Below are 24301 nucleotides of genomic sequence, written 5' to 3'. Positions count from 1 at the left end.
GGAATCTTGAATTCTCAATATCTCTCTAGCACGGACAAAACTTTGTGTCTATTACGACACGTATCGCGTATCAAGGTTGGTTACGTGCGGAAACTCGATCGCCGATATCAGATCCGCGAGAAATTAATATCGTCGCTTTGATCCTGCGACTGAACACCTGCATCGCGCTCTGCAATCTCCACACTTGCAGCCGCTGAAATTAGCATTAAACCCTTCGGCTAATGAGTGCGTTAGTTTTCACATGATCGCATACGCTGAGAATATCCATCGTTCATTCTGAACTTGAAAGGAGACGCGAGTGATCTCGTAAATAACGATAAGAGGAGCCGCCGACTATTTCCCGGCCATCTATCATATCGTTTAGAACGTCGTGAAAGCGCAAGACTCCCAATCGCTGAGAAATATTCGTGCCGAGTGACACGAACGGCCGTCTAATTGCACGCGCAACGTTGAAAATCCCGTTTAGCGGGTGCAGCGCTGTCCTCGAGGGGCGCAAAAAAATCCGACATTAAAGAAAAAGGAAGCGGTAGATCGCACGCACATTAAGGCTGTCGTGGCGCGATCGTCAAGTGCCGTAAACATCTCCACGGAGATACGACGCACGCGGAATAATGTTAATTAGCGAAAGTGTAGTGGCCCGAAATATAAACTTCACGAGGCTTTACGAAACACTCGTGGCGATAACGCACCCGACCGAATTGCACGCCGGAGTATTAATTCCGCGATTTATCCAGTCTCAAACGATCCGCCGTATCGCCGATCCTTCCGATCCGCCGGGTAAATAACGATCGAAAGAAATAACCGAATGACGACGGCCATTAACGGGGCTTTGCGGTTATAAAAGAATTTACTGTGCCGTTGATGTTCGAAGAGTTCGGGATCCTCTCGCGCGCGCGAAACCCGAAGGCAGCGAATTTTAACCGCGTCTTGTGGAGTGACCGGAACTCGTCCGATAAATTTCCCCGCCGGAGTCGCAGCCGCTTGCGCTAATTCACAGAAATTTACTTCAGCAGAAATTCAACCTGCCGAGCTTAACGGTCGGGTTACTTTACGCAAATGAAAACTTTACTTTCTGCACTGGTGTCTTGCGGAAATTCTGCCAAAGGAAAATTAGCAACGCTGCTTTCTCGCTAAAAGCTCTGTCGCTCGCGGATGGTCTGTCGAGGCTGAAACGGCTTGTATTGGCGTCATCGGCCAAGAGTTAATAGCCGCTATTAATAGAACGTGATCGTCGAACTGTTCTTTTTATATTGCCGGAAGCGAATTCGGGGAGACAGCATTACTGCCGTCTGTATTTCAGGATCAAGAACATATTTTTGCGTGTGTGTAAACCGCGCCGATTTTCACAGTATTTTTACACCTGTTCAGAAAAAGATGGTTATATCTGTCTCACCATAGCACACTGGTGAGTCGTATTTCACTTGTAGAATTTTTATATTGAGGTAAAAGTAATGTCCGGACATGTACCTAACATTGGGCATTCTTATTATTTTAGTCTTTAAATACGAATATTTAAAGTTTCAACAAAGAATATATGTGTTTTATGCCGAAAATTTAAATGTTTATATTTAGAGACCAGAGGAATAAAAATGTCTAGAATTAGATACATGCATTGAAAGAAATAAAATGATCTAACTAAAGTTATAGTTATTTTTTGCTCCAACTATATTTTTCGATTGTTCTGTTGTTTTGACCATAATTTATAGTAATTATAATTTATAATAATTATTATTTCGATTGTTCTGTTGTTTTGACCATAATTTATAGTAATTATAATTTATAATAATTATTATTTCGATTGTTCTGTTGTTTTGACCATAATTTATAGTAATTATAATTTATAATAATTATTATTTCGATTGTTCTGTTGTTTTGACCATAATTTATAGTAATTATAATTTATAATAATTATTTGATTATAGTTGACAATACAAAAAATTTTTTTTCCAACGTGTCCGGGTATTGTTATTCTTACCTCATTTACATATTTTGCTTACAGGATTTAGAAATAATTTATACTGTTTTACAGTTACCAAAAAATTCAGGCTAACAGTAGAATTTTGTAATAGTATTTTTCATTCACCGATCTCGCTCATTGCGAAAACACGAGGATAGGAAGCCGTTGGCCGTTATTTTGTCAGAAAACGGAAGTCATCGGTGGATTATCCCCGTGGATTATTTTATTCAGATAAGCGAGTGTGGGGAGTTCTGGACGATAACGCGATATATTTATATTCCGATATAAACGCTTAATTTCCGCGGAAGTTCTCCTCCTCAGGTGTCACTTCCGTTCCGTGCGAACAGGATGAGGAGGCGGTTAAGTATCGTTGATTTATATGCGATTGGAGGATTCACTGGACATATGTCGGCTACGTGAAACGCATACGAGCCGAGGCGCGCCACGTCATCCGTCGGTCAGTTTATGAAATGGTTTAAGTGACACGAATATCAATGTGCCGAGCGCGCGATATCCGTCCGTGCCTAAGATGAACTTGTTACACTGTAAACAGGCGCGATAAGGCCGCACTTATAGATCAATGTACGAGGTAAACATTGCGACATTGTCACGGATGTTTACAACAATAACTCACAGCGGGTGTTAATTATACTAGCGCGATATTTCGGCGACCAATCGCTACGATTTATAGCTGTTTATCGCGCTTTATAAATGATATCACTGGTCGTTTCTTGTTTACGCATTGTTACGTTGTGTGTTGGGAAAGGTGTAGCTGACGCTGGAATATTGAACCGTGCTTGTTTGCGGTACACAGCGCGGAGGTCGAGATCGCAAAAATACGCATTTATCGTTTAAAGCGGTCGTTTTGCAAGAATCGTTCTTATTTGCCGCGGCGCGAAATCGGCGGTGCAGATCGCGGCTGGCTGGTCGGCTGACTGGCACGAACAAGGTCTTCCGCGATTGTTTTTCGCACGAGCACACCGCGTTACGCAATGCTCGCACTTAATAACGCAAAACCACGCCGTGAGTCGCTTCGAAAAAATCGTCCCGTGCGTTACGACGGAAATCTGTGGAATTGGAACGAGGTTGTAGGCAGTGCCGCGGCGAATCGAAGGACTTTGACACACAAATCCGTGATTATTTTCCGAGAACCGCGTCGCGAAATTTTATCGCACATAGTCGGTTCTCGTTCTCCTGCCTCTCGTAAAAATAAATGTTGAGGTAGAAAATTGCTTAATATTATACAATAATATGAGAATGCGGAATTATTAAAATTTAGAAAAACGAGATACAGGATCGGTCAAGCGATGTTAAAAATACATTAGAACAAGGTAAATTCTGTTTAGTTTAAATCCAACTTCTTCAGGCAGTTGTCGTTATTATTGTGTTAATTTATTAGTATAAGGTATCACGATAACATCCGTACACTACACGTAAAAATCGTTCGATTAAAAAGTAAATAGATGAAGAGGATCGTCTATTTGTAAGATACTCTTTCTTGTAATCTCCAATTTTAAGCAAAATCTTTTACTAGAAGAGCTATTAATGGAAAATCTACTGGATATTATTCGAACTTCTTTCCTTTTGCGTCGAGAGAATGCGTTCACCTGAAGCAGAATATCTTCTTACTAGAAGAAATTTCCATTAAAAACAAACTTGTGGATGTGAAAGACAAAATTCCTCTAACTTGAAGAATATTGCGCTTAGAATATTTTCCGTTTGGTTGTAGAAAAATCTCCTTGAGGCCATATACAAAAATTTCTCTAAAATTCTCTAGAATTTAAAGGATTCCGCTTATAGGATGAGATTATATCTTTTAAGTGCAGTTACACACAATTCCTGGTCGCAGGCATATCACTGACAAGAATCATTTCCTTATCATGCCGGTAAGCAATTAGCGTGTGCGTCTGCGAGAGTATAGAATTCAATATAATTTCACCTGATTTGTCATTCGATGCACCGCACAAGTAGTTCAGAAGGGGATGCTGGAGTGGGATGACGAACTCGGACAATGTCGATAATGCAGAGACGATCGTCACTAACATATGGTCTGTTTTTTTCAACTGCACTGCTGAACTGCAATAAGTTAGAGTGAGAAAACATATACTTGTCTCACTTTAACTTATTGCAATTTAGCAATGCAGTTGAAAAAAACAGACCAATAATCACGCTATCCTTTTCGTATCTCTTGTATATACTACAGAACTTATATGAATGTGTGTGTTGCTTTGTTTTACTATATTCAACGCAAAACCTAATCATATATGTGTAAAAATCTTTGTGCAAACTTTTTCGATATTTTTAAACTTCCAAATACAGATGTGAAGGTAGAGCAATGTTCTTCATAATTTTTCTGTTAGGAGCATCCACACTTTCGGTATATACAAGCTGCGGAACTTTTGGATTAGGCAAATATTGCGCTAATTGACAGCTTGAGATTTTACATTTAAAATTTTTTCTTTACATATCGAGCAATGCTCCTATTTATTTTTGCACGTATTTTCATTACGTAAAAGAATTTGTAATTTTGCATAACCAATACGACGTAAACTTTGTAGAAAAATGTCAGTGTTTTGTCGGTAAAATTTTCAGTATCTCCTTAAACGCGCGAGGAGCACTTCGCGATCTTACGTAAGGACATCAGGATCATTTTTGTGAGGACTATAAATAAATGCCATTCGGGGGAGGAAGGGATATCTGTCTCCGTTATTACCTCTAATTACCCGTTTAAAGGTTAAGCAAACCTTAGCGGGAGGGAACGTTGCGCAACGTAACCGCGGGCAAACTATTCGTTGCGCACGGCCGGCGAAAAAGCAGACCGGGGCCGATCGAAGGATGTTTAAAGTCGCGCACAGTCGGCTGGAAAGGCGAAAGAGGAGATTTCCCCGGCTGTTTTTCGAGCGGCCGCCGGCACAAGGAGTCGCGCGGTGGCGGCGGCGTTGCACAACCAGACACAATCGGCCGGCAGAGAAAACCAGCTCGTTGTGCCACGGAGAGCTCTCGAGACTTGAGCTCCCTCAAGGTGGTCTCGTCTAAATATAGCCGAGTGGAGCCCAGAATAACACCGCGTCGAGCCGGCAATGACCAAAGCCCACCTCGCCGAGCACCTCGAACTAGGATAACCGCTCTGAGCGGCGGCTCAGTTTTGTCCACCGGTCCTGCCAACCGGCCTTTCACCGTGCAAAAAGCCGGAGATAAACAAACTCCAAGTGGAGAGGTGCATATGAAGTTGCCGCAAATCATTTGTCAGTTTGCTATTAAATTCTCTCCTAGGGAATTCGGGTGTTCAGAGAAGAGTAGTTCATAGAAGTCCTCGTTAGATGTCTAAAAAACACTGAGTGCACATTTCATGTTCATTCAATTCGTAGAAATCATTAATCCCTCGAAATTGGACGATTTCGTCTTCCATTTTCTTTAACAAGCCAAATCCTTTGCTGATCGACTTGATAATATTCGAGGGAAGAGAGCGAGATGACGCGTTCGACGTGCTCCGACGATTGCGTCGTCCAGAAAGGAAACGTCGGGATAAAAGCGACGCGATAATTACGGGAAGAAGTAACGAAGCGATTTGTCATTGCGATTGTGCGTAAGTTTCCGAGAGTGTGCGACTGCGCAACGCGAAATCGCGAGGCAATCGTCGCGATGGTGGTACAGAGTCCGCGAAGAAGTCGAGGGCGACCGGCGGAGTTCAACGAGCGGACTTTAACAGAGAACTTCCCCCTCGATCTGAAAACGTCGTGATCTTCAAATGGGGGAGAGTGTGCCAATGAAATACGTCGTTTCGCATTCTCATCGCGCACACCGACGTTCAAGGTGATTGGTTGATTGCTCGCTTTTCGTCCCGTGCTCGCACGAGACGTCTCCTCCGTGCGAGGTAGAGTAAAACACCCAATTATTGACATCCCATTAATCATTGGCACTCTGGAAAAGAACCTGGCTTATCGTGCGACCAGCATTGCAGTTAAGCTTTTTGCCTATTCAGTGACTCCAAAGGAGATGACTTCACGACTAAAACTGTGAACAATCGCCACTGGTCGCAGAAAAAAAGCAGACTTCCAGGGTGTCAGTGACTAAGGACGTGTGAGTAGTCATGCGACCAGTTTGACCTGGTCGAAAGGACCAAGGGACCGTATTCAGCATGAAATACTTCGCGAATACGGTTCGTTGCCCCCCGAGAGATCTCGCTCTAACGAGACGTCAAGTTTTCCGGAAGATTCCAGAGCACGTTCGGGTCGCGCGAGATCGCAATGCTAAAATTAGAAGAACTCTCGTCCCCGCGTCTCCTGCCCACGAACTAGGCTAACCGATCCGAGGAGCATTGGGTCAGTTAGTTTCGTCTACCGAGGCTATCGGTCGCACGCGAGAAGGGAAAAGTCGGGATCCAGGCCCCGATAAACAAACCTGACCCGCTTCAGCTCTCTCTCTTTTACTCTCTCACTCTGTCTCTCTTTCTTGCTCCTCTTTTATTCCCGACTCTCGGCCCAGACAAATACACACCCGTGAGAACCTTACGACCATGCGGTTGGTTTCTCCTTCCGATGAACGAAGCTATTAGTGGCAAAACTGGCCACGAGCATATAATCGTCTCTTCCTTTCCTCGACCTCCTCGTTTTCTTCTTCCTCTTAGTGAATAACTTGCAATTGCGCTACGTGAGTCTCTGCGTAAGCCGATATTTTTATAATTTACTACACCATCTGGGCTACAGTCGATTGAAAAACAAGCGTTTTCTTCTCTGTAAGGGTGAAGCCGAAGTGAAAAGGATTGGTGGTGGTGATGCCAAATTATAGAATTTCTTTTTGTTGATTTATTCCTCTTTTAATGGCCATACTTTGAACGAGTATTTAAGTGGATTTTAGCGACATTAAAATTTATCACGAGAAGGTAATCGGTGTATCCGCAACGACGATATACGTGCTACACTTGCAGCGATCTCTCAACGAGCGATAGGCAAATTAGAGAGACGGTCGTTATAGCAGCGTTAAATTGCTCGAGAGCAAACAAAATAGAGAAACGAGAAGAGATATATACCGGGTGTATGAACAGTAACAAATGAGTGCGATATCGTGTAAATATGTTCTCTGGTGACAACACACGAAACATAAAAACTCACATTAGATTCTTGAATGCCGTCGCGAGATATCGTTTTTGGCGACTTCCTCTCGAGCTCGACGATTGACCAATGTTCGCGTTACCAAAGTTCCCGGCGCTACCGGGGACCATTGTTTATTAATTAAAAATCAATAAAAAAAGCAACGTTGCGACATTCGCGGCGCCGGCTCGCAAACTGAACCGCGACATTCCAGGTTTTTCCGGATAAAGATAAACAAAAACGACGGCGACGACAACGATGATGATGATGATGATAATGATGATGATGACGGCGGCGGCCGTGTTAGTCGAGAAGAGAATGAAAGGGATCAACGGCGGTGCGACGGTGGTCGCTATAGTTAAAGAAGGACTAAGCCCCACGACTGTCACGTTTAATTTATATGTTAATGAGGAGCGCATGTCACATTTCAGTCGCCCCGTGCACCTCTTCGGGTACGTGCGCTCGCGACGAGAGGAAAGAAGAGAAGAGAGTCGCCCCGTTCATTCCACTTCTCCTGCCCTCCTTCGTGCCGCGCCACGGATTTATATTTAACCGCGCCACACACCATGGCACCCGACGCAGCCCACTTTGCTGCATTACTCCTGGTGCATCTCCGTCTCTTTGCCTCTCTTTCTCTCCTCTTTTTCTCTCTCTCCTCTTCCCTCTGCCTCTCCCATCTCCTCTCGCTTGTTCTCCAACTCCTCTGCTCTCGGTCTCCTCTCTCACCCCGCTCTTCTTGTCCTTTTTCTTCCATCGCGGCGGTCTCCTTTTCCCTTCCTTCTGCTTCGCCCTCTCCTCTTCCTCTTCCTCCTCCTCCTCGTACTCCTCCTCTTCTTCCTCGTCGTCGTCGTCGTCGTTCTCCTCCCGCTTGCTTCGCGGCTACGCTCGTTTTCATTGCACCAACGGACCAGAGCCCAGCTTGGTGTACACCACGCACGCGTTTTACGTACACACGTGCGCTCGTTTACTTTCAAGGAAAGGGCGTACTCGCGATCTCCTCCCACGTTACGGTTACACTGAAAGAAATTGCCGGGCACCGAGCGCGCTGGGCGATAAGCGAACGCAACGACACGCCGTCTGCGTGCAGTCGGTAGAATTGCACGTGGCTAGTTAATTAGTTGTATCGAGCAATCGTGCGGATATCGCTCGTTGATTGTGCCGTTCTTAGATGAAAAAATGTCTATACCAAGTGCGAATAATAATGATTAACGACCGCTGACTAAGATCATGCTTTTGGATATCTTATGCAATATCACCCGTATATCGTATGCAGATCTCAGAGTGTTCGATGTGAACAGGTACATAAAACCGGACGTAGCGGATGCAGTGAATTCAATTACTCGCGTCGCGTCGGCGTGGCGCGACGCTAAATAAATCCCGGCTTGCGATTCGATGAATTAAACGATTACTTCATAGCGGACCGCGGGGCCGACGGCGAAATGGGTCGATTAAAAATAAGGTTCCCTCACGATGTTAGGGGGGTGGGATCCGGGGATTGGAAACGATTTTCGTAAGTAGAAGGGAGAGGGAGCTCGTTGAGCAATGTGTCGCGCATATGTGCGGTAACGATCACTTTGTTTTTTGTATTACAGAAATGTTCCGACTACAAGGCTTCGAACGTAAACACCTTCGCGAGGACCGAGCCGCCGGACACGCAGGTGACCAAGTCAGTGATCGCCCTGCTGCTGCACTACGGATGGAACAAATTCTCGATCGTGGCCGAGATGGCCTGGTCTACGGTCGCCCGTTCCCTGGAGTACCAGGCGCACGAGAACAACCTCACCGTAAACCACCACAGGCTCGTCGAGGACCGGCACACGTGTTGCGAAGAGAGGCTGCCTTGCTGCGAAGTCCCCGTATGGTTCCAACTAATACAGGAGACCAAAAATAAGACCCGCAGTCAGTCCACATTTCTTTACGTTTGCGGTGGCTCGCAAGAGACGGTCGCTGATCATCCGTCTGTCCGTCAGTCAGTCAGTCCGATGGGATCGAGTCTCGAGTAGACTGATTTGAGAAGCATCGACAACTCCCGGCGACCGTCTCTTGGGATCCAGCATTAATCTTGCCGATCTTGAACTTAGAGACAGCGCTTTGTTCGCGTTTCTTTGCTCTGTCCTGTTTGATTAGCCGCATAGTGCATTTGTTCACAATAAATCACGTATAAATATAAAAGTCTTTCTTTCGTTTATGTTTTTGTATGTACGTCGAGTGTTGTTAGAAATAGAAGAAAGAAAGTAACAAATTTGTTTATATGAGAAAGGAAGAATTACGTGCATTACGCGGTGGCTCCATTCGTTCCACTCAATCCGAAATGTTCACGCTTATTACTTCAGTTTACATCTTCCTGGGTACGGCAATGTCACTGATAGATATGATGAATTCGATGCAAAACCAAAAGCTGCTGGACAACGGGGAGTACATGGTGATACACGTGGATATGATGACGTATTCGCCGCGCGAAGCGCAGAAATACTTGTGGAGTGAGTAGATTTAGCATGAGCTCCCCTTATCAAATGTGTTATTTATAACTTAGATAATAAACAGACGATCGATCGAACCACATGTGTCGTAATATAGCGCTGTTTATAGCTCGATTACAAGATCGATTTCTTGGTGAATTTAAGAACGGATTATAAATACATGTGTCTAAACATATATCCGCACCCACGCGTGCAAATCGTACGATGCTCTTCGCGCTTCAACTTCCAACTCATTAAAATCAATTGTGATAGTTCGCCGTTACTGTTGACAGAACCTGAACACTTCAGTATTCTGAAAAATTGTCTCGAGCCAAAGAACTTCCTGCAAAAGGCACGCTCGTTGATGGTGGTCGTGTCATCGCCGCCGACGCAAGTTTATGAGGACTTCACGAAGAAGGTCCGCGACTACAATTCGAAGAAGCCATTCAACTTCACGACTCCTGAGCTCCTGAAAAAGTTCGAGAAGGTATTTTCGGACGGTGGCTCCCGTAACCGGAGCGGTTAAACCGCTCTCGCAAACCGCGCAACTGTCTCGTTACACGCTTCATTTCCGTTTCAGTACGTGTCCATTCACGCGGCGTATCTGTACGATTCCGTCAAACTGTACGCGAGAGCTTTGCATCAATTGTTGGAGGATCAACCGAATCAAACGCTGATGGAGGTCGCCAGTAACGGCTCTCGGATAATCGAAACGATTATCAAGAATCATACATATCAAAGTAAGTATGTATAATCTGATAGACGTAATTTGTATCGATAGGATTAATCTCGAGTGGTTTGCGCGATCTCTACCACTTGACGCAACGATGATAAACGGCAAGAGGTCGATCCCCGATCTAAATACACAGATCGATGCGATTCTTAAGTGGATCCCACTTGGTCTCTGTCTGGGCATAAATATCTGTAAATGTTTCTGTCTGTAAATGTTTCCTTTACAGTCAACGAAAAATCGTGTGCTCGGAAAAGAGTGACGTTTTTCCTTTGCCTTGGTAGGTGTGAGTGGCGCGACCATCAAGCTGGACCAATTCGGCGACTCGGAGGGTAACTTCTCGGTACTCGCTCTAAAGAAAGAGCCTTTTAAACTCAGCAACTTTACCTGCGACTACCAGATGAAGCCCGTGGGCCAGTTCCAGCAGGGTGAAACTCTAGTGAGTGAGTTGTTTGTAGCATTCCAGAAAATTTTTCACGGGCGGGTTTTAGGAGCAAAAAAGTCGTAATTCACATTTAAATCACCGAACCGTAAAACTCGAACGCGCTGCGATGGCACCGAATAAAAAACACGACGCGATTGCACAATGCAGGTGTACAGACCATCGGGAGCTATGGATTGGCCCGGTAAGAATAAGCCGGAGGCGGAACCCGGCTGCGGTTTCTTCAATGAGCACTGTCCGAAGAAAGACACGCATCATCACAGCATCATCGCCGCCGGTGTGCTGGGTGTTTTGGTGATATGCGCTACGGCGATCACTATCAGCATTTATCGAAAGTGGAAGATAGAGCAGGAGATAGAGGGATTGCTCTGGAGGATCGACTTGAGCGAGATACACAGTCCGCATCTCGACAACATGATGTCCTCCCCTAGTAAGGTGAGTAGCGCGAGTAGTGCCTGCGTGCACTTTTTAACGGCTTTGTGACAGCTTGAACGCCTGCGCTCTCATGCGTCGCCGATGTTCTAAACACCTTTTGATTACAGTTAAGTTTAGTTAGTGCAATGTCCTACGAGTCAAAATGCGGCGGCCAAGTGTTCGCGCAGACCGGCCATTATCGCGGCGTAGTGGTGCGAATAAAGGAGCTGAAGTTCTCGAAGAAAAAAGACATTTCACGGGACGATATGAAGGAATTGCGCATTCTCCGTGAAATTAGACACGATAATCTCAACTCTTTCATCGGAGCATGCGTGGAGCCGATGAGGATATTGTTACTTACCGAGTATTGTGCCAAAGGAAGTCTTTATGTACGTCACAGCGTAATCACGGTGACATCCTACTATTATTCGTAATAGTGTATTATGTGCGAGGAACATATTATCATACATAAATTTCTCTGAAAGTCGAAGCTATATCGAGAAAATCATAAAGAATGAAAGAAAGAACGAGAAAGAGAGCTACACGTGCTCATTATCAATGTATGTCTTATTTTTTTTTTAGGACATTATCGAAAACGAAGATATCAAGTTAGATAATATGTTCATTACGTCGTTAGTTCACGATCTCATTAAGGTAAGTGTCTTTAAACAAAAGTAAAAAAGATATAACAGTATTGTAAGGTGATTTTAGAAATGACTTCTACCTAAACAGGGTATGCTGTACATTCACGATTCACCTGTGCTAGTCTGTCATGGTAATCTGAAGTCTTCCAATTGCGTCGTGACCTCACGTTGGGTACTCCAAGTCTCCGATTTCGGTCTTCACGATATGCGTCACTGCGCCGAATCCGGCAGCATCGGTGAACATCAGTATTATCAAAGTACGTATAAATATCTTCTACTTTATTTTAATCGTTACACTTTGTTTTATAAGAGCCGTCGCGCTGGATGTTACTTTGTTCTCTTGCTAAGATTTAAACATCCAGCGGCGGTTCTTGCTATTTGCTCAACTTCAGAGCCTCCGATATCTTTCTTTGCTTATTTCATCTTATTTTTCAGACTTGCTTTGGAAGGCTCCCGAGCTATTGAGAGAACCAAATAACGCGATTAGGGGCACGCAGAAAGGAGACGTTTACTCTTTCGCTATCATTCTCTTCGAAATGATCGGGCGAAAGGGACCGTACGGTATCACTATGGACCCCAAAGGTAACTATTACAATATCATCGACACCGGTGTTCGTCGCGACCGATGCCAAGAGGCTGTCGAAGAAGTAAACATGATCATTGATATCCATAGACATCATAGAACGAGTGAAGAACTACAACCCAAAGGAAAGGGAAGAAGACAAGAAGAAACTGCCGTTCAGGCCTGACATAGACGTGCTTACCAAGTCTAAAGCGGATTGCGCCGAATACGTGGTCAATACTATTACAGACTGCTGGGACGAAGATCCAAACGTTAGGCCAGACTTCAAGGTGATAAGGACCCGACTAATGGCAATGAAGGCTGGAACGAATCAAAATATAATGGATCAAATGATGCACATGATGGAAACATACGCGAACAACCTCGAAGATCTAGTCAGTGAGCGTACGCGCCTTCTTTTCGAGGAAAAGCAGAAAACCGAGGACCTGCTGCATAGAATGTTACCTAAGTGAGTCATCTTCGTCGACAACCACGCGTAATCCAGTGTATATGCATTCATGGGATATCTCGTCGGTTGCTTTTAGGCCCGTCGCGAATCGTCTAACAAACGGTATCGGAGTAGAGCCCGAGGCCTTTGATCTGGTCACTATATACTTCAGCGATATCGTCGGCTTCACGGCGATGTCGGCGGAGAGCACGCCGTTTGAGGTATTATATTCTTTTACATTCTGTCTTATTGATACGACGGAATTAATATTTGTTATCCACGCTGACTTAATAATCGTGCCGGCAGGTTGTAAATTTCTTGAATGATCTGTATACCTTGTTCGATCGTATAATCAAAGGATACGACGTGTACAAAGTGGAAACGATCGGAGACGCCTACATGGTCGTAAGTAGCATTGTCTGATGCGTTAATTTATTAATCACGACAGAATCATCTTTCAATGCGCGACGCGCTGTATACATTCAGGTTTCCGGTCTTCCGATAAAAAATGGAGATAGGCATGCCGGCGAGATAGCATCAATGTCGTTGGAATTACTTAACGCTGTTAAACAGCACACCATAGCTCATCGACCTCATGAAACTCTCAAGCTACGTATCGGTATTCATACGGGTAAGAAACGATGTGTTTTTAATGACACATGACATGTTATGCGATTACAGGGATCGATAGAAGAGATGACGATATGAACGTTAAATTGCAGGTCCTGTAGTAGCTGGCGTTGTCGGTCTAACGATGCCCAGGTATTGCCTGTTTGGGGACACGGTAAATACCGCGTCTCGCATGGAATCCAACGGAGAACCGTTACGAATACATATCAGTAAGCAATGCAAGAATGCTCTCGACAAGATTGGAGGGTATGTTGTCGAAGAGCGTGGCTTTATACACATGAAAGGCAAAGGAGAAGTAAAGACGTATTGGCTCATAGGAGCCACTGAAAAAGCCATTCAAAAACGAGAGGTTCGTGTAACAAACTCTTAGGTTTTAATTATACATGCTAGATTTAGATAATATTCGTGTAATATTCTAAAATTATGTTAGATAGTTATACATGTTAGATTCACGCTTATTTTTATTTTCAAAGTCGTCAGTGCTTTCCAAGTTACGAGTGACATAATTCCGTAATTTTTATGAAAATTATCGCTAAAGAAGAATATACTTCGTGTACAGTTTTATTTAATGACTCCCATTCATGGTCTCTTTTATATAAAATGAATTTTTACGTCTCTGCAGGTTGATGTAGGTGATCTTCCACCTCTGTTCTGTACACCGCGAAGAAGACAGTCGAATGTACCGCGTTTATTAGCAGACGACTCGTCGTCCCAATGCGGAGGGTCCAGTCCAGTTCCGCGCTCGTTCCATGCACCCAAGTTCGAAGGATCTCGCCTGTCTCTAGCTAAGAGCGTCTCCAAGACCACGATAGATAATGTCCCGATTATGGAGGAAGCGCAGGAACGCGCCATCGAGATAAAGATGGCCTTCGAGGATTTCCTTGCGGACACAGGACCGAAGTTCAGAAAAAATGCGCGTCTGTCTACCATCGCATCCTCGTCATCGACGAGTGACTATCCGTCTCAGCTTGTCATTCGCGAATCTCGCTCATTGGATCCGTTCCCCTGCGACATATACAACAAACATTTCGAGTCGCCGAGCCTCTCCTGGAAGGAGCCGAAGAAGATCTTCTGTTCGTTAGAGAATTGTGTCAAGTTCACGCGGATCAATTCGAAAACAGACATAACCGAGAAATTACTGGATAATAATCATCCTAACGGTAATGTGATAATTGTGCCTCACTCCGGTAACTCTCCGAACGAAGCAGAGATGCCGTTATTAGGTGACGACAGCGGCTGCATGGGTGAAGTAGTACCGATCAAGCGCTGGCGCTCGCTGGATCAGGAGATATCCGGGCCTAGCACGGACAGTGTACCTGATAAAAAGTCTTCCGCGCGAAATTCAATTAGAAGTTGGCTAGTTAATCTGTTCAATGGTACTGGATTGCGCAGTAGCGAAGTCTATTTAGGAAAAGGGATGGAACGGTACGAGATGCAACCCGAACGCGAAAGTATAGTCTAGCGCACGATTCGAGAGATGTTTTTTATTTTTGTTTTCTTTGTTTCTTCCGCGATGAAGAAAAGCGAGAGATGGAATCACGTGTGAAGGAACAGGAAAGAAATTGCGCAACTACGCGGAATATATTACGTTTACGAAAGTCATAAGCATAAGTTATTGTTGCCATCTTTTTTCTAGCTTAGTTATGTGCAATTTATGTATATGAAAGTTACCGACATTGTATATTTTTTAATATCTAGATATTTTATTTTATAACTTGTACTAAAAAAAAGAAACGTGTCCATCGAGGTGATGCAGGAAGCGACTTTTATGTGGCACAGGACTGTTCTCTTTAAGATTTTTAATTCGAGTATGTATAGCGCGAAAACGCTAGACTATTTTATAAAAATCATGACCAAAGTACAGACACTTAGATCGATTGACGATCTATTTGGTTTAACGGTGTGAAAAAAAGAATTAGGATGGCATTGCGTACGTATACGCGCGCACAATCAAACATGCAGCATGAATGTATAAGATGTGTGTATATGTATAAAAAATGTTTATTAATACATATATAAATCCAAGTACCGTTAATACTATTATATATATTATACTATATAATAGTATTACTATTTTATATATATATATATATATATATATATATATATATAAAATAGTATCTCTAGAATCTAAATTTAATTATACTTGTTCACTGAAGGAAGCAAATTATCCGTATGGCTGTGAAAAGTGAACTAGATTGTACCTAAGGTGCTTAGTAATATATCATGTCAAATGTATATAACTGAATAATAATATATCGATGTAAAGATAAAATGTAAATTAAAAGAAATATTATCTTCTATAAGAGTCAATTAAAGATTAATCTTTTCAAATTATCAGTAATTTTTATTTATATTAAGAAATTTCTCCAATTTAAAATATATGTTTCTATATAAATTTCTATATAAATTAAAGAGATTGTACAATTCTATTTAAAAATGTAATATGTTCATCTATTTCCACACATCTTTCTACATTTAATATGAATTCTTTTAATATACTTTACTACTAGGACATGAAAATATATCCACTTATTCAAGCCTTGTATATATTATGTACATACAATTTATTATATTTCTAAGATACAGACAAAAATAACCTTCAAATACTAACAAAACTAGAGAAAATTATTCATGACCTGCGAGGAATTTCGACATGAAATCAGTTGGCTTCTTTTCCATAGTTTCCTGCCAATAAGTCATTAATTGTCCCTTAGGTTTCCATATGTTAGCGACTTCTTGCAACTCCATTTGACCCTATTAAAGTACATAATCTTATATTTAATATTATACATACAAAATAATTATCAATTATTAAATCAGTATGAAAAGATATCACTAGTAACTTTTGTTTATCCTTAATTATTATAGTTATAATCTTTAATTATATTTCATTATTGCATTAAAATAACTAATTAGTTTTTATTCTTTATCTGTTTACAAAATGATTTATTTTTATATTTAGTATATATTCATACCCTTATAACAAGCTGGTCTATAATCCTTACATCAGTTACATGAGCATGACGTTTAAATTCTTCACGTATCTTTTTTTTGCAGTCTGCTTCCTTTTTGGGAATATCATATAACAATACTGCAAAAAGAAAGTATAAATGTTAGAATAGGTAAGCAATGATTTGAAATCAAATCTCAGGATAGTAAACAACTTTTATACATTAAGAATAAATCATCAACGAACTAATAGTTTATATCGCAACAGTTTATATAACTACAAGAGATAATTTGAATTATAAATAAATGCATATATGATGGTGTAAAGGATAAAAGATTATCCCGTAGGTTAAGTGACAAATATAAAAACTTTATAGTTAATAATACATGAGAAATAATATTGCTCACATGCTTGTGGTACTTGACGAATCCATGCTTTGTACAGCTTAAGTACTCTTCGACGTGCGTCTTCTCTATTAACAGATAAAATAGGCTTCACTTGCCGAAAAGTAGTCGCAGCCTTACTAGCCATTTTCGTGAACTCCAATACAACTGAACCTAACCTAACCTGAAGCAATATTCGTCTAACTAGCCGTTAAGATATGTTACGTGAAAAGTATGCTAAGTACAAAGAGAAGCCTGAGAGTGGCCACGTCATATGTTTTGGGCGATACTGATTTTCACGCTGGTGCGATGTGCCATCTTTCAGGTGGAACTACGTTCCCTACGCCCATTTTCAGATGATACCGGTAAAGCAGCGATTCGGTGCGTGTCTATTCTACGCCCATTTCCTGGCGATTCGTGTCCGTGCTAAGCGCATAATTGCGTGGTTAAGAACATGGACCGTTGCGTACGAACTTATATTCCATTCAATATGCACATGATCTTTTCTCTTTACGCACTGTCATAAATTTATTTACATATATGCGTATATGCGTACGAAATATCATATGTACGTGTATATGCGAGAACCTGACTGCGAAAAGCACGCCCACTTCCATGCTCTACATAACGCAACGATATTAATCACATTATTATAAAACATTAATTCCAGTAGCATAAACTGTGGAAAAACTAGTGCTCTTTAAATAACATCAATATCTTTCGCAGTTGCCGAGAAATAAGGAATAAATGCTAGCGGCATGTAAGAGCTTGATCGCAACATCGAAACACATTCGCGCATTTCTATACTTTACCTAAAGCAGTGGTATTAATCGTAATATTATAAACAACTAATTCCAATAGAGTAAAGTGTGGAGAAGACAGTGCTTTTTGAACGAAATCGATATCTTTTGTAGTTGCCGAAATTAAGCAATAAATGCTAACGGCATATAAAAGCCTGAGCACGACGTCGCGGTGCTTATATGCCGCCAGTATTTTTTGCTTTCTTTCGGCAATTACAAAAGGTATCGATTTCGTTCAAAAAGCACAGACTTCTCCACACTTTACTGTATTGGAATTAATGGTTTATAATATTACGAAAGCATCACTGCTTTAGATAAAGCGTGGAAGCGTGCGTACGTTTCGACGTCGCGGTCGAGTGCTTATATGCCGCCAGCATTTTTTGCTTTCTTTCGACAACTACAACAGATATTGATTTCGTTTAAAAAGCAATTATTTCTTCTCACTTTACTCTATTGGAATTAGTGGTCTGTAATATTACGAAAAATACCACTGCTTTAGCATATCGTTGCGTTATGTAGAGCATGGAAGTGGGCATGCTTTTCACGGTCAGGTTCTCGCATATACACGTACATATGATGTTTCGTACGCATATACACGTAAATAAATTTATGACAGTGCGTAAAGAGAAAAGATCATGTGCATGTCGAATGGGATATAAGTTCGTACGCAATAGTCCATGTTCTTAACCACGCAATTATGCGCTTAACACGGACACGATCGCCAGGAAATGGGCGTAGAATAGACACGCACTGAATCGCTGTTTTACCGGCATCGTCTGAAAATGGGCGTAGGGAACGTAGTTCCACCTGAAAAATGGATGCAGATGGCGCATCGCACCAGCGTGAAAATCGGTGTCGCCCAAAACATATGGCGTGGCCGCTCTCATGGCTCCTGCATGTGGACGCGGTAAGGGTAATGGGCTATCGCACACAAATTGACATAACTGCATAGCATAAGATCGTATGGACCAATGAGCATCGAATATTAAGCATCGAACACCAATATGGCGACTTAATACTCGATGCTCATTGGTACATACGGTCTTATGCTATGCATATGCAGTTATGTCAATTTGTGTGCGATAGCCCTTACCGCGTCCTGTGTGCAGGAGTCATCAGGCTTCTCTCTGCTAAATATGTCTGACTTGTTTTTGAGTTATTTCACTATTGCATTTTTTTTTTATTGAGAATAAAGGGTGTACAAAAGGTGTACGGGTCTAGGTCCTAAGCCTATTCGACCCTTGTGATACAATCGCTAAAATAAGTATGTAATTTTCTCATAAATATTATATATATTATACAATGTATTCACTACTGCAAATTCTGCATTAATGACTCTAGCGGCTCGTAGCGGCAACCTCGGAATTAATCTATACTTGGGGCGCGATCCATTAGATGCTACAAACGCTTTGAAACTCTTAAAAGAAAATCATGATTGGTCTATATCGCTTCAAAGTATTTGAAACGTCTAATGGATCGCATTCTTAGACTCGTTATTTTTGCAAAATTAGTTCTTAAGTCTCCGCTACGAGCCGCCACCATATACCGACCGTAAAAGTCGTAGTGATAGATTAAAGGTAATGATAGAACAAACTTCAGTTTATCATTATCATCTGTTAAATTAAAAAATTGTAAATGTACGTATCGTCTACAATTATATTTAATACATTTATTTATTCCTGATAGGACTTATAAATATAACGAATTCCTAGTTTAATTATGATGCAGTCACGTTTATAACTAGCCATCATAATATAGAATATTGCGAATTGTTGTGACACAAAACTGGTATTAAATTATTTTGTATTCCGATAAAATTATTTATAATTTGTTTGCTTTGTAATATTATTAACATTATCAATATATGAATTTTACTCTTAACATATTTGTTATGTACACAAAATGTGATTGTAAAATTGCAATTTTTATTATATTTTAGAAATAATTCATAGTATATTTTGCTGAAATAATTGAAGAAAACTTGCATAATTAATATTTTTGCTAATGTGCAATATTATATTTATCTTAAAAGAAATATAAATTTATTAATTATATTTGAATAATATAGTATGTTTGTTCCAATATGTTCAATTATTTTACATAATTATCTCTTATTAATGTAATATTATGCCTTATTTATAGAAAAATGGTTGTAAGACAATACCAAGAGGAACTTAAATACTTAGAAAAAATAACTGAGAATTGTTGGAGAATAAAAAAAGGCTTTCAACCTAATATGAAGGTAATTTCTTCTTTGTATTAAATAGAAAATATAGTTGCAAGAAGATATTAGGAAATTATTAATATTTATATTTATTTTATTACACACATCAACAAATTATGATTTAAGGTTGAAGGAGTATTTTACGTGAACAATACATTGGAAAAATTGATGTTTGATGAGCTACGCAATGCGTGTCGACCAGGTGCAATTGGAGGTTTCCTTCCTGGAGTGAAACAGATTGCTAATGTTGCTGCATTACCTGGAATTGTATGGAGATCAGTTGGATTACCTGATGTACATTCTGGATATGGCTTTGCTATTGGTAAAATAATAAATATATTACTATTATAATCATAATTTTATATATATATATAAAATAAATATATATATATATATAATATGTGTATGTGTGTGTGTAAATAAAATATTAACATAAATGAAAATTATTATATTTAGGTAATATGGCAGCATTTGACATGGATGATCCAAAATCAATTGTATCACCTGGTGGTGTAGGCTTTGATATAAATTGTGGTGTTCGTTTACTACGAACTAATTTATTTGAAGATGATGTATTACCAGTAAAAGTAATATATATTATTTATTCTATATTTGAAAGACAAAATCTACCTTAATATTGTATATTTTTAACTTGTTATGAAATAATAGAAGTTTATGTGTATACATGTGCATATAATGATATAAAAATATTTCTTTCTAGGAGCAACTTGCTCAAAGTATGTTTGATCATATACCAGTTGGTGTTGGTTCTAAAGGAATTATACCAATGAACGCACGAGATTTGGAAGAAGCATTAGAGATGGGAATGGATTGGTCTCTGCGAGAAGGTAAAAGAGAAAACTTTGTGTGTGTGTGTGTGTGTGATGCAATCAAAGAATATAATGACATAAATGCTAAAATTTTAAATACCTTTAGGTTACATTTGGGCTGAAGATAAGGAGCACTGTGAAGAATACGGTAGAATGCTCAATGCTGATCCATCAAAAGTATCAATGAGGGCTAAGAAACGTGGCCTTCCTCAGGTATGAGACCATTTAACACAAGCTTAAAAAATTATATCACTCAAATATATATACGTTACAATTATGTGTATTTTAGTTAGGTACTTTAGGAGCTGGAAATCATTATGCAGAAATTCAGGTGGTAGATGAAATATATGACAAGTGGGCAGCTTGTAAAATGGGTATTGAAGAGAAAGGACAAATTTGCGTTATGATCCATTCGGGAAGCAGAGGATTTGGTCATCAAGTTGCTACAGGTTATTTCTTTCTATTTGACCAGCTTATTTTCGATTATAAAATACACATATTTTCTTACTAGTTTCCGTAAGACATTCGGACATACATTTTGACGTATATTCAAGAGCTTTTATGAAAGTCATTGTGAAATCATATTTGATACTATAAAATGATATTTCAGATGCACTTGTGGAGATGGAAAAAGCTATGAAGCGCGACAATATAGAAACCAACGACAGACAACTTGCATGCGCTCATATCAAATCTCAAGAAGGTCAGAATTACTTAAAATCGATGGCAGCTGCCGCTAATTTTGCATGGGTTAACAGGAGTTCTATGACATTCCTTAGTCGACAGGTATTAAAAACAAATACTTAATATTACTATTAAAAATACTTACTATTTAATTGAAATACGAAAGAATACACGACATATTTGCAGGCGTTTGCGAAACAATTTCACTTATCTCCTGATGACTTGGATATGCATGTTATTTATGATGTTTCCCATAATATTGCCAAAATAGAAGAGCACATAGTTGATGGGAAACAGAAGACTCTTTTAGTTCATAGAAAGGTAACGTTTTAAGACATCCGACTGTATTTACAATTAAATGATGATGAATAGTGTTCTGTTTAAACGTAGCAGAACAATTATCTTCTTAATGAATAAATATTTTGCTAAAGGGATCAACAAGAGCGTTCCCGCCGCATCATCCTTTGATTCCTGTAGACTATCAGTTAACAGGCCAGCCAGTTTTAATCGGTGGTACAATGGGAACTTGCAGTTATGTCCTCACTGGTACAGAACAGGGCATGAAAGAAACGTTTGGATCAACGTGTCATGGTGCTGTAAGTATATAGGGATTGTTTAAATTTTTTGAAAACTATTTACATCAAATTCTCTAATCCTAATTTTCTAAGTGACTCTATACAAATAGTGTGTATCTATTATATGTGAAATTATAATATAAAAAATATGCAAAAAATATATGTATACGTTTTCTAGGGTCGTGCTCTCTCAAGAGCGAAGTCACGTAGAAATCTGGACTATAAACAAGTTTTGGACAAATTAGAAGATTTAGGCATATCCATCCGGGTCGCTTCTCCAAAATTGGTGATGGAAGAAGCGCCAGAATCCTACAAAAATGTAACAGACGTCGTCAATACTTGCCATGCAGCTGGAATCTCCAAGAAATGTATCAAATTGCGGCCAATTGCGGTCATTAAGGGATAATCTTTGTCAAAATACATTTTAGTCACTCTTTGTACATTGTGACATATTGCGAGTATCTTTTCTAAATAATATTTATTAAAATTCGTATACTTCTCACACAGCATAAAAATTCGATCGTTCACATATTAATTGTATAGCTATTTTATACAATATTGCATTTTATATGAATTGCATGGAGAAGATATAATCTCGATAAGATATATTAACATCACATTTAGTTATGTAATACAAGTATGTAGATTTACTGTGAAATATATTTCTATCAATGTGTATTATTGCATTTTTCTGTACATGTTATGAAATGAAGCAATCCTGAAAATAAATCTAAGTTAGTCAAACTGCAATGTCAAGTTGTCTTACGAATTCTACATATAATTTGATAAATTAAAAATATTGTAAAGGTCTTTAAAGGTCTTTTTTTAAAGATTTTTTAAAAAATATTTCGTTAGCATTTTATTAGATAAAATGTACAATTACCTATGTTCGCAATAAGAAAGCTATATTAGACTAATTCGTTGACTTTACACAGGAATTAAATTCGCAGCATTACATTCATAACAAATCCTCCACTGACTAGAGAAAATAATACAAGAAAGACGTATAAAAGGAAAAGACAGTCCCAAATTTTTTGCTTGCAAGTAGATAATGGAAGCAAACCATCACCATAAATAGTATGTATGTAGCGTCGTAGTACACATGGTATGACAGTGACATATTGTTTGAACCTTTGAAAAAGAGAGTACAAAGTGACAAAGTGACAGTCACTGGAGGAGTTGCGTACAGAAATACAAAACCGACCAATAGGAATCATGGTCTGAGATGCATTCCACAGAAATATTATAAAATTTATGTTATTTATAAAATATTATTTATATATTCTAAGGGACTTATGATAGGTGATAGTCAGGAGAAGGTTCAGCTACGGATTCAGTAGTGAACAAGGGGTTTGGGAACTCTGGTGGGTGTGGCAGTGGTCCAGCAGTCTTTGGCTGACGTCGATACGCCATAAGCCAGCATGACACAGCGATAGCTACGGCAACCAGTGCCAAGAGAGCCGTAATTATCAATGCTATGATAAAGCCGACCATAGAAACACAGATATCTTCCACTCTTTGTGCTGAAGGAGCTGAAACACATTGCAAAGAGGTTAATAATCTCACATTTTTCACACATATATTATTACACAGTATTTCAGAATTATAAGTAAAAACTCGACTAACTAATAGGACTTATAAACAAATAAACGCAATCCCGTAAACTAATCACTTCGTCTTCAGAACTGACAATTAAAATTTACAATTTTTGTCTCATGTCATTGCTACTGTATGGACTCGTGATGCATAAATTTTTTATTTCAAAATTTAGCGCGTTGCAGTAGGAAACGATGGCGCATGCGAACGCGTCAACGTTCTTGAGATCGCCAAACGGCCTTGCGGTCTATTGGTCAGTAAAAATAGACACGGAAGTGGGACAAGTGCATTCCTCAGCGCGATAAACGCGTTCCCCGAATTCCATTATTGTTTACAAATACACCTCAAGAATGCGGCGGGCTCGACCCGGCAGCGCTGAGCCAAAGCTGTGAGCGCGCGGCTGGACATAATAAATTATTTCTCCACTTGTATAGCACGTAGCGACTTGAGACGCGCTCGTTGAAAAGCTAAGACTTTCACGCTCACGATAGGCTTGAAATCATTATTCTTTGAAGTAAAGATTAATTAGTAAAATTGAATTCTCACAATGGAAAATATCGATAATTTTCAAATCATACTGAAAATTAATTTACGATGAAAATAAAGAAAATCCCACTTGATCTGGTAATTTTGCGAAGTAGCAGTTTTCTATTATTAACAGATATAAAATTCAAACAAAAAATATCGAGGAAGAAATAACAGCGAAAGCTAGTTTTTGTATGTGTGAAAATTAATCTAATTTGTCCCATAAAAATATACAGGAAAAATATAGTTCCTGAAAATTGCAGTTGCTTACGTAATGAATTCCGCGTAAATTGTGGAATATTGGACTTAGCCAGAAAAGTGGCGTAGCCAGAAAAAAGTTTCGAGGGGGGGGGGG

The 24301-nt window shown here is 40.0% G+C and overlaps 4 protein-coding genes across 8 annotated transcripts in view; 2 read left to right on the top strand and 2 right to left on the bottom strand.

The window, feature by feature from the left end:
- The window catches only part of LOC116845886 (receptor-type guanylate cyclase Gyc76C-like), an 84084-nt gene extending 68374 nt beyond the window's left edge, over positions 1 to 15710 (top strand). For 2 of the 3 annotated variants that reach the window (XM_032819090.1, XM_032819091.1), the window contains 16 exons: positions 8640 to 8946; positions 9381 to 9527; positions 9800 to 9993; positions 10087 to 10246; positions 10521 to 10675; positions 10829 to 11113; positions 11221 to 11481; positions 11675 to 11746; positions 11825 to 11993; positions 12172 to 12318; positions 12410 to 12767; positions 12844 to 12967; positions 13053 to 13151; positions 13233 to 13377; positions 13469 to 13725; positions 13999 to 14838. In XM_032819090.1, the coding sequence (XP_032674981.1) occupies positions 8640 to 8946; positions 9381 to 9527; positions 9800 to 9993; positions 10087 to 10246; positions 10521 to 10675; positions 10829 to 11113; positions 11221 to 11481; positions 11675 to 11746; positions 11825 to 11993; positions 12172 to 12318; positions 12410 to 12767; positions 12844 to 12967; positions 13053 to 13151; positions 13233 to 13377; positions 13469 to 13725; positions 13999 to 14838 (3720 nt within the window). Of the gene's footprint in view, positions 1 to 8639; positions 8947 to 9380; positions 9528 to 9799; positions 9994 to 10086; positions 10247 to 10520; positions 10676 to 10828; positions 11114 to 11220; positions 11482 to 11674; positions 11747 to 11824; positions 11994 to 12171; positions 12319 to 12409; positions 12768 to 12843; positions 12968 to 13052; positions 13152 to 13232; positions 13378 to 13468; positions 13726 to 13998 lie in introns of all 3 variants that reach the window. The other variant, XM_032819092.1, reaches the window with a different exon arrangement.
- A 201-nt stretch (positions 15711 to 15911) lies between these two features.
- Positions 15912 to 16941, bottom strand: LOC116845887 (NADH dehydrogenase [ubiquinone] 1 alpha subcomplex subunit 6). The gene is made up of 3 exons (XM_032819093.1): positions 16737 to 16941; positions 16355 to 16470; positions 15912 to 16133 (listed from the first exon to the last, which is right to left on the bottom strand). The coding sequence occupies exons 1-3, from the start codon at positions 16858 to 16860 to the stop codon at positions 16005 to 16007; spliced, it is 369 nt and encodes a 122-aa protein (XP_032674984.1). The 5' UTR covers positions 16861 to 16941; the 3' UTR covers positions 15912 to 16004.
- Positions 16942 to 19040: 2099 nt separating this feature from the next.
- Positions 19041 to 22503, top strand: LOC116845987 (tRNA-splicing ligase RtcB homolog). 3 transcript variants are annotated; one of them, XM_032819283.1, is made up of 11 exons: positions 19041 to 19089; positions 19655 to 19754; positions 19863 to 20058; positions 20193 to 20323; positions 20458 to 20584; positions 20673 to 20779; positions 20856 to 21015; positions 21177 to 21352; positions 21437 to 21571; positions 21682 to 21846; positions 22004 to 22503. In XM_032819283.1, the coding sequence occupies exons 2-11, from the start codon at positions 19659 to 19661 to the stop codon at positions 22229 to 22231; spliced, it is 1521 nt and encodes a 506-aa protein (XP_032675174.1). In that variant the 5' UTR covers positions 19041 to 19089; positions 19655 to 19658; the 3' UTR covers positions 22232 to 22503. The 3 variants fall into 3 exon arrangements, with proteins under 3 accessions (XP_032675174.1, XP_032675173.1, XP_032675175.1); XM_032819282.1 differs by having other exon boundaries at positions 19041 to 19149; XM_032819284.1 differs by lacking the exon at positions 19041 to 19089 and adding an exon at positions 19174 to 19300.
- A 154-nt stretch (positions 22504 to 22657) lies between these two features.
- The window catches only part of LOC116845986, an 83177-nt gene continuing 81533 nt past the window's right edge, over positions 22658 to 24301 (bottom strand). Inside the window, exon 136 of the mRNA XM_032819281.1 lies at positions 22658 to 23357. Within this exon, the coding sequence (XP_032675172.1) occupies positions 23119 to 23357 (239 nt within the window). The 3' untranslated portion in view covers positions 22658 to 23118. The remainder of the gene's footprint in view (positions 23358 to 24301) is intronic.

This window comes from Odontomachus brunneus, unplaced genomic scaffold (assembly GCF_010583005.1).
Source record: "Odontomachus brunneus isolate Ranch 3 - 2012 unplaced genomic scaffold, Obru_v1 Obru_scaffold_059, whole genome shotgun sequence".
NCBI classification, from domain to species: domain Eukaryota; kingdom Metazoa; phylum Arthropoda; class Insecta; order Hymenoptera; family Formicidae; genus Odontomachus; species Odontomachus brunneus.
This window is presented reverse-complemented; position numbering and strand designations above follow the sequence as displayed.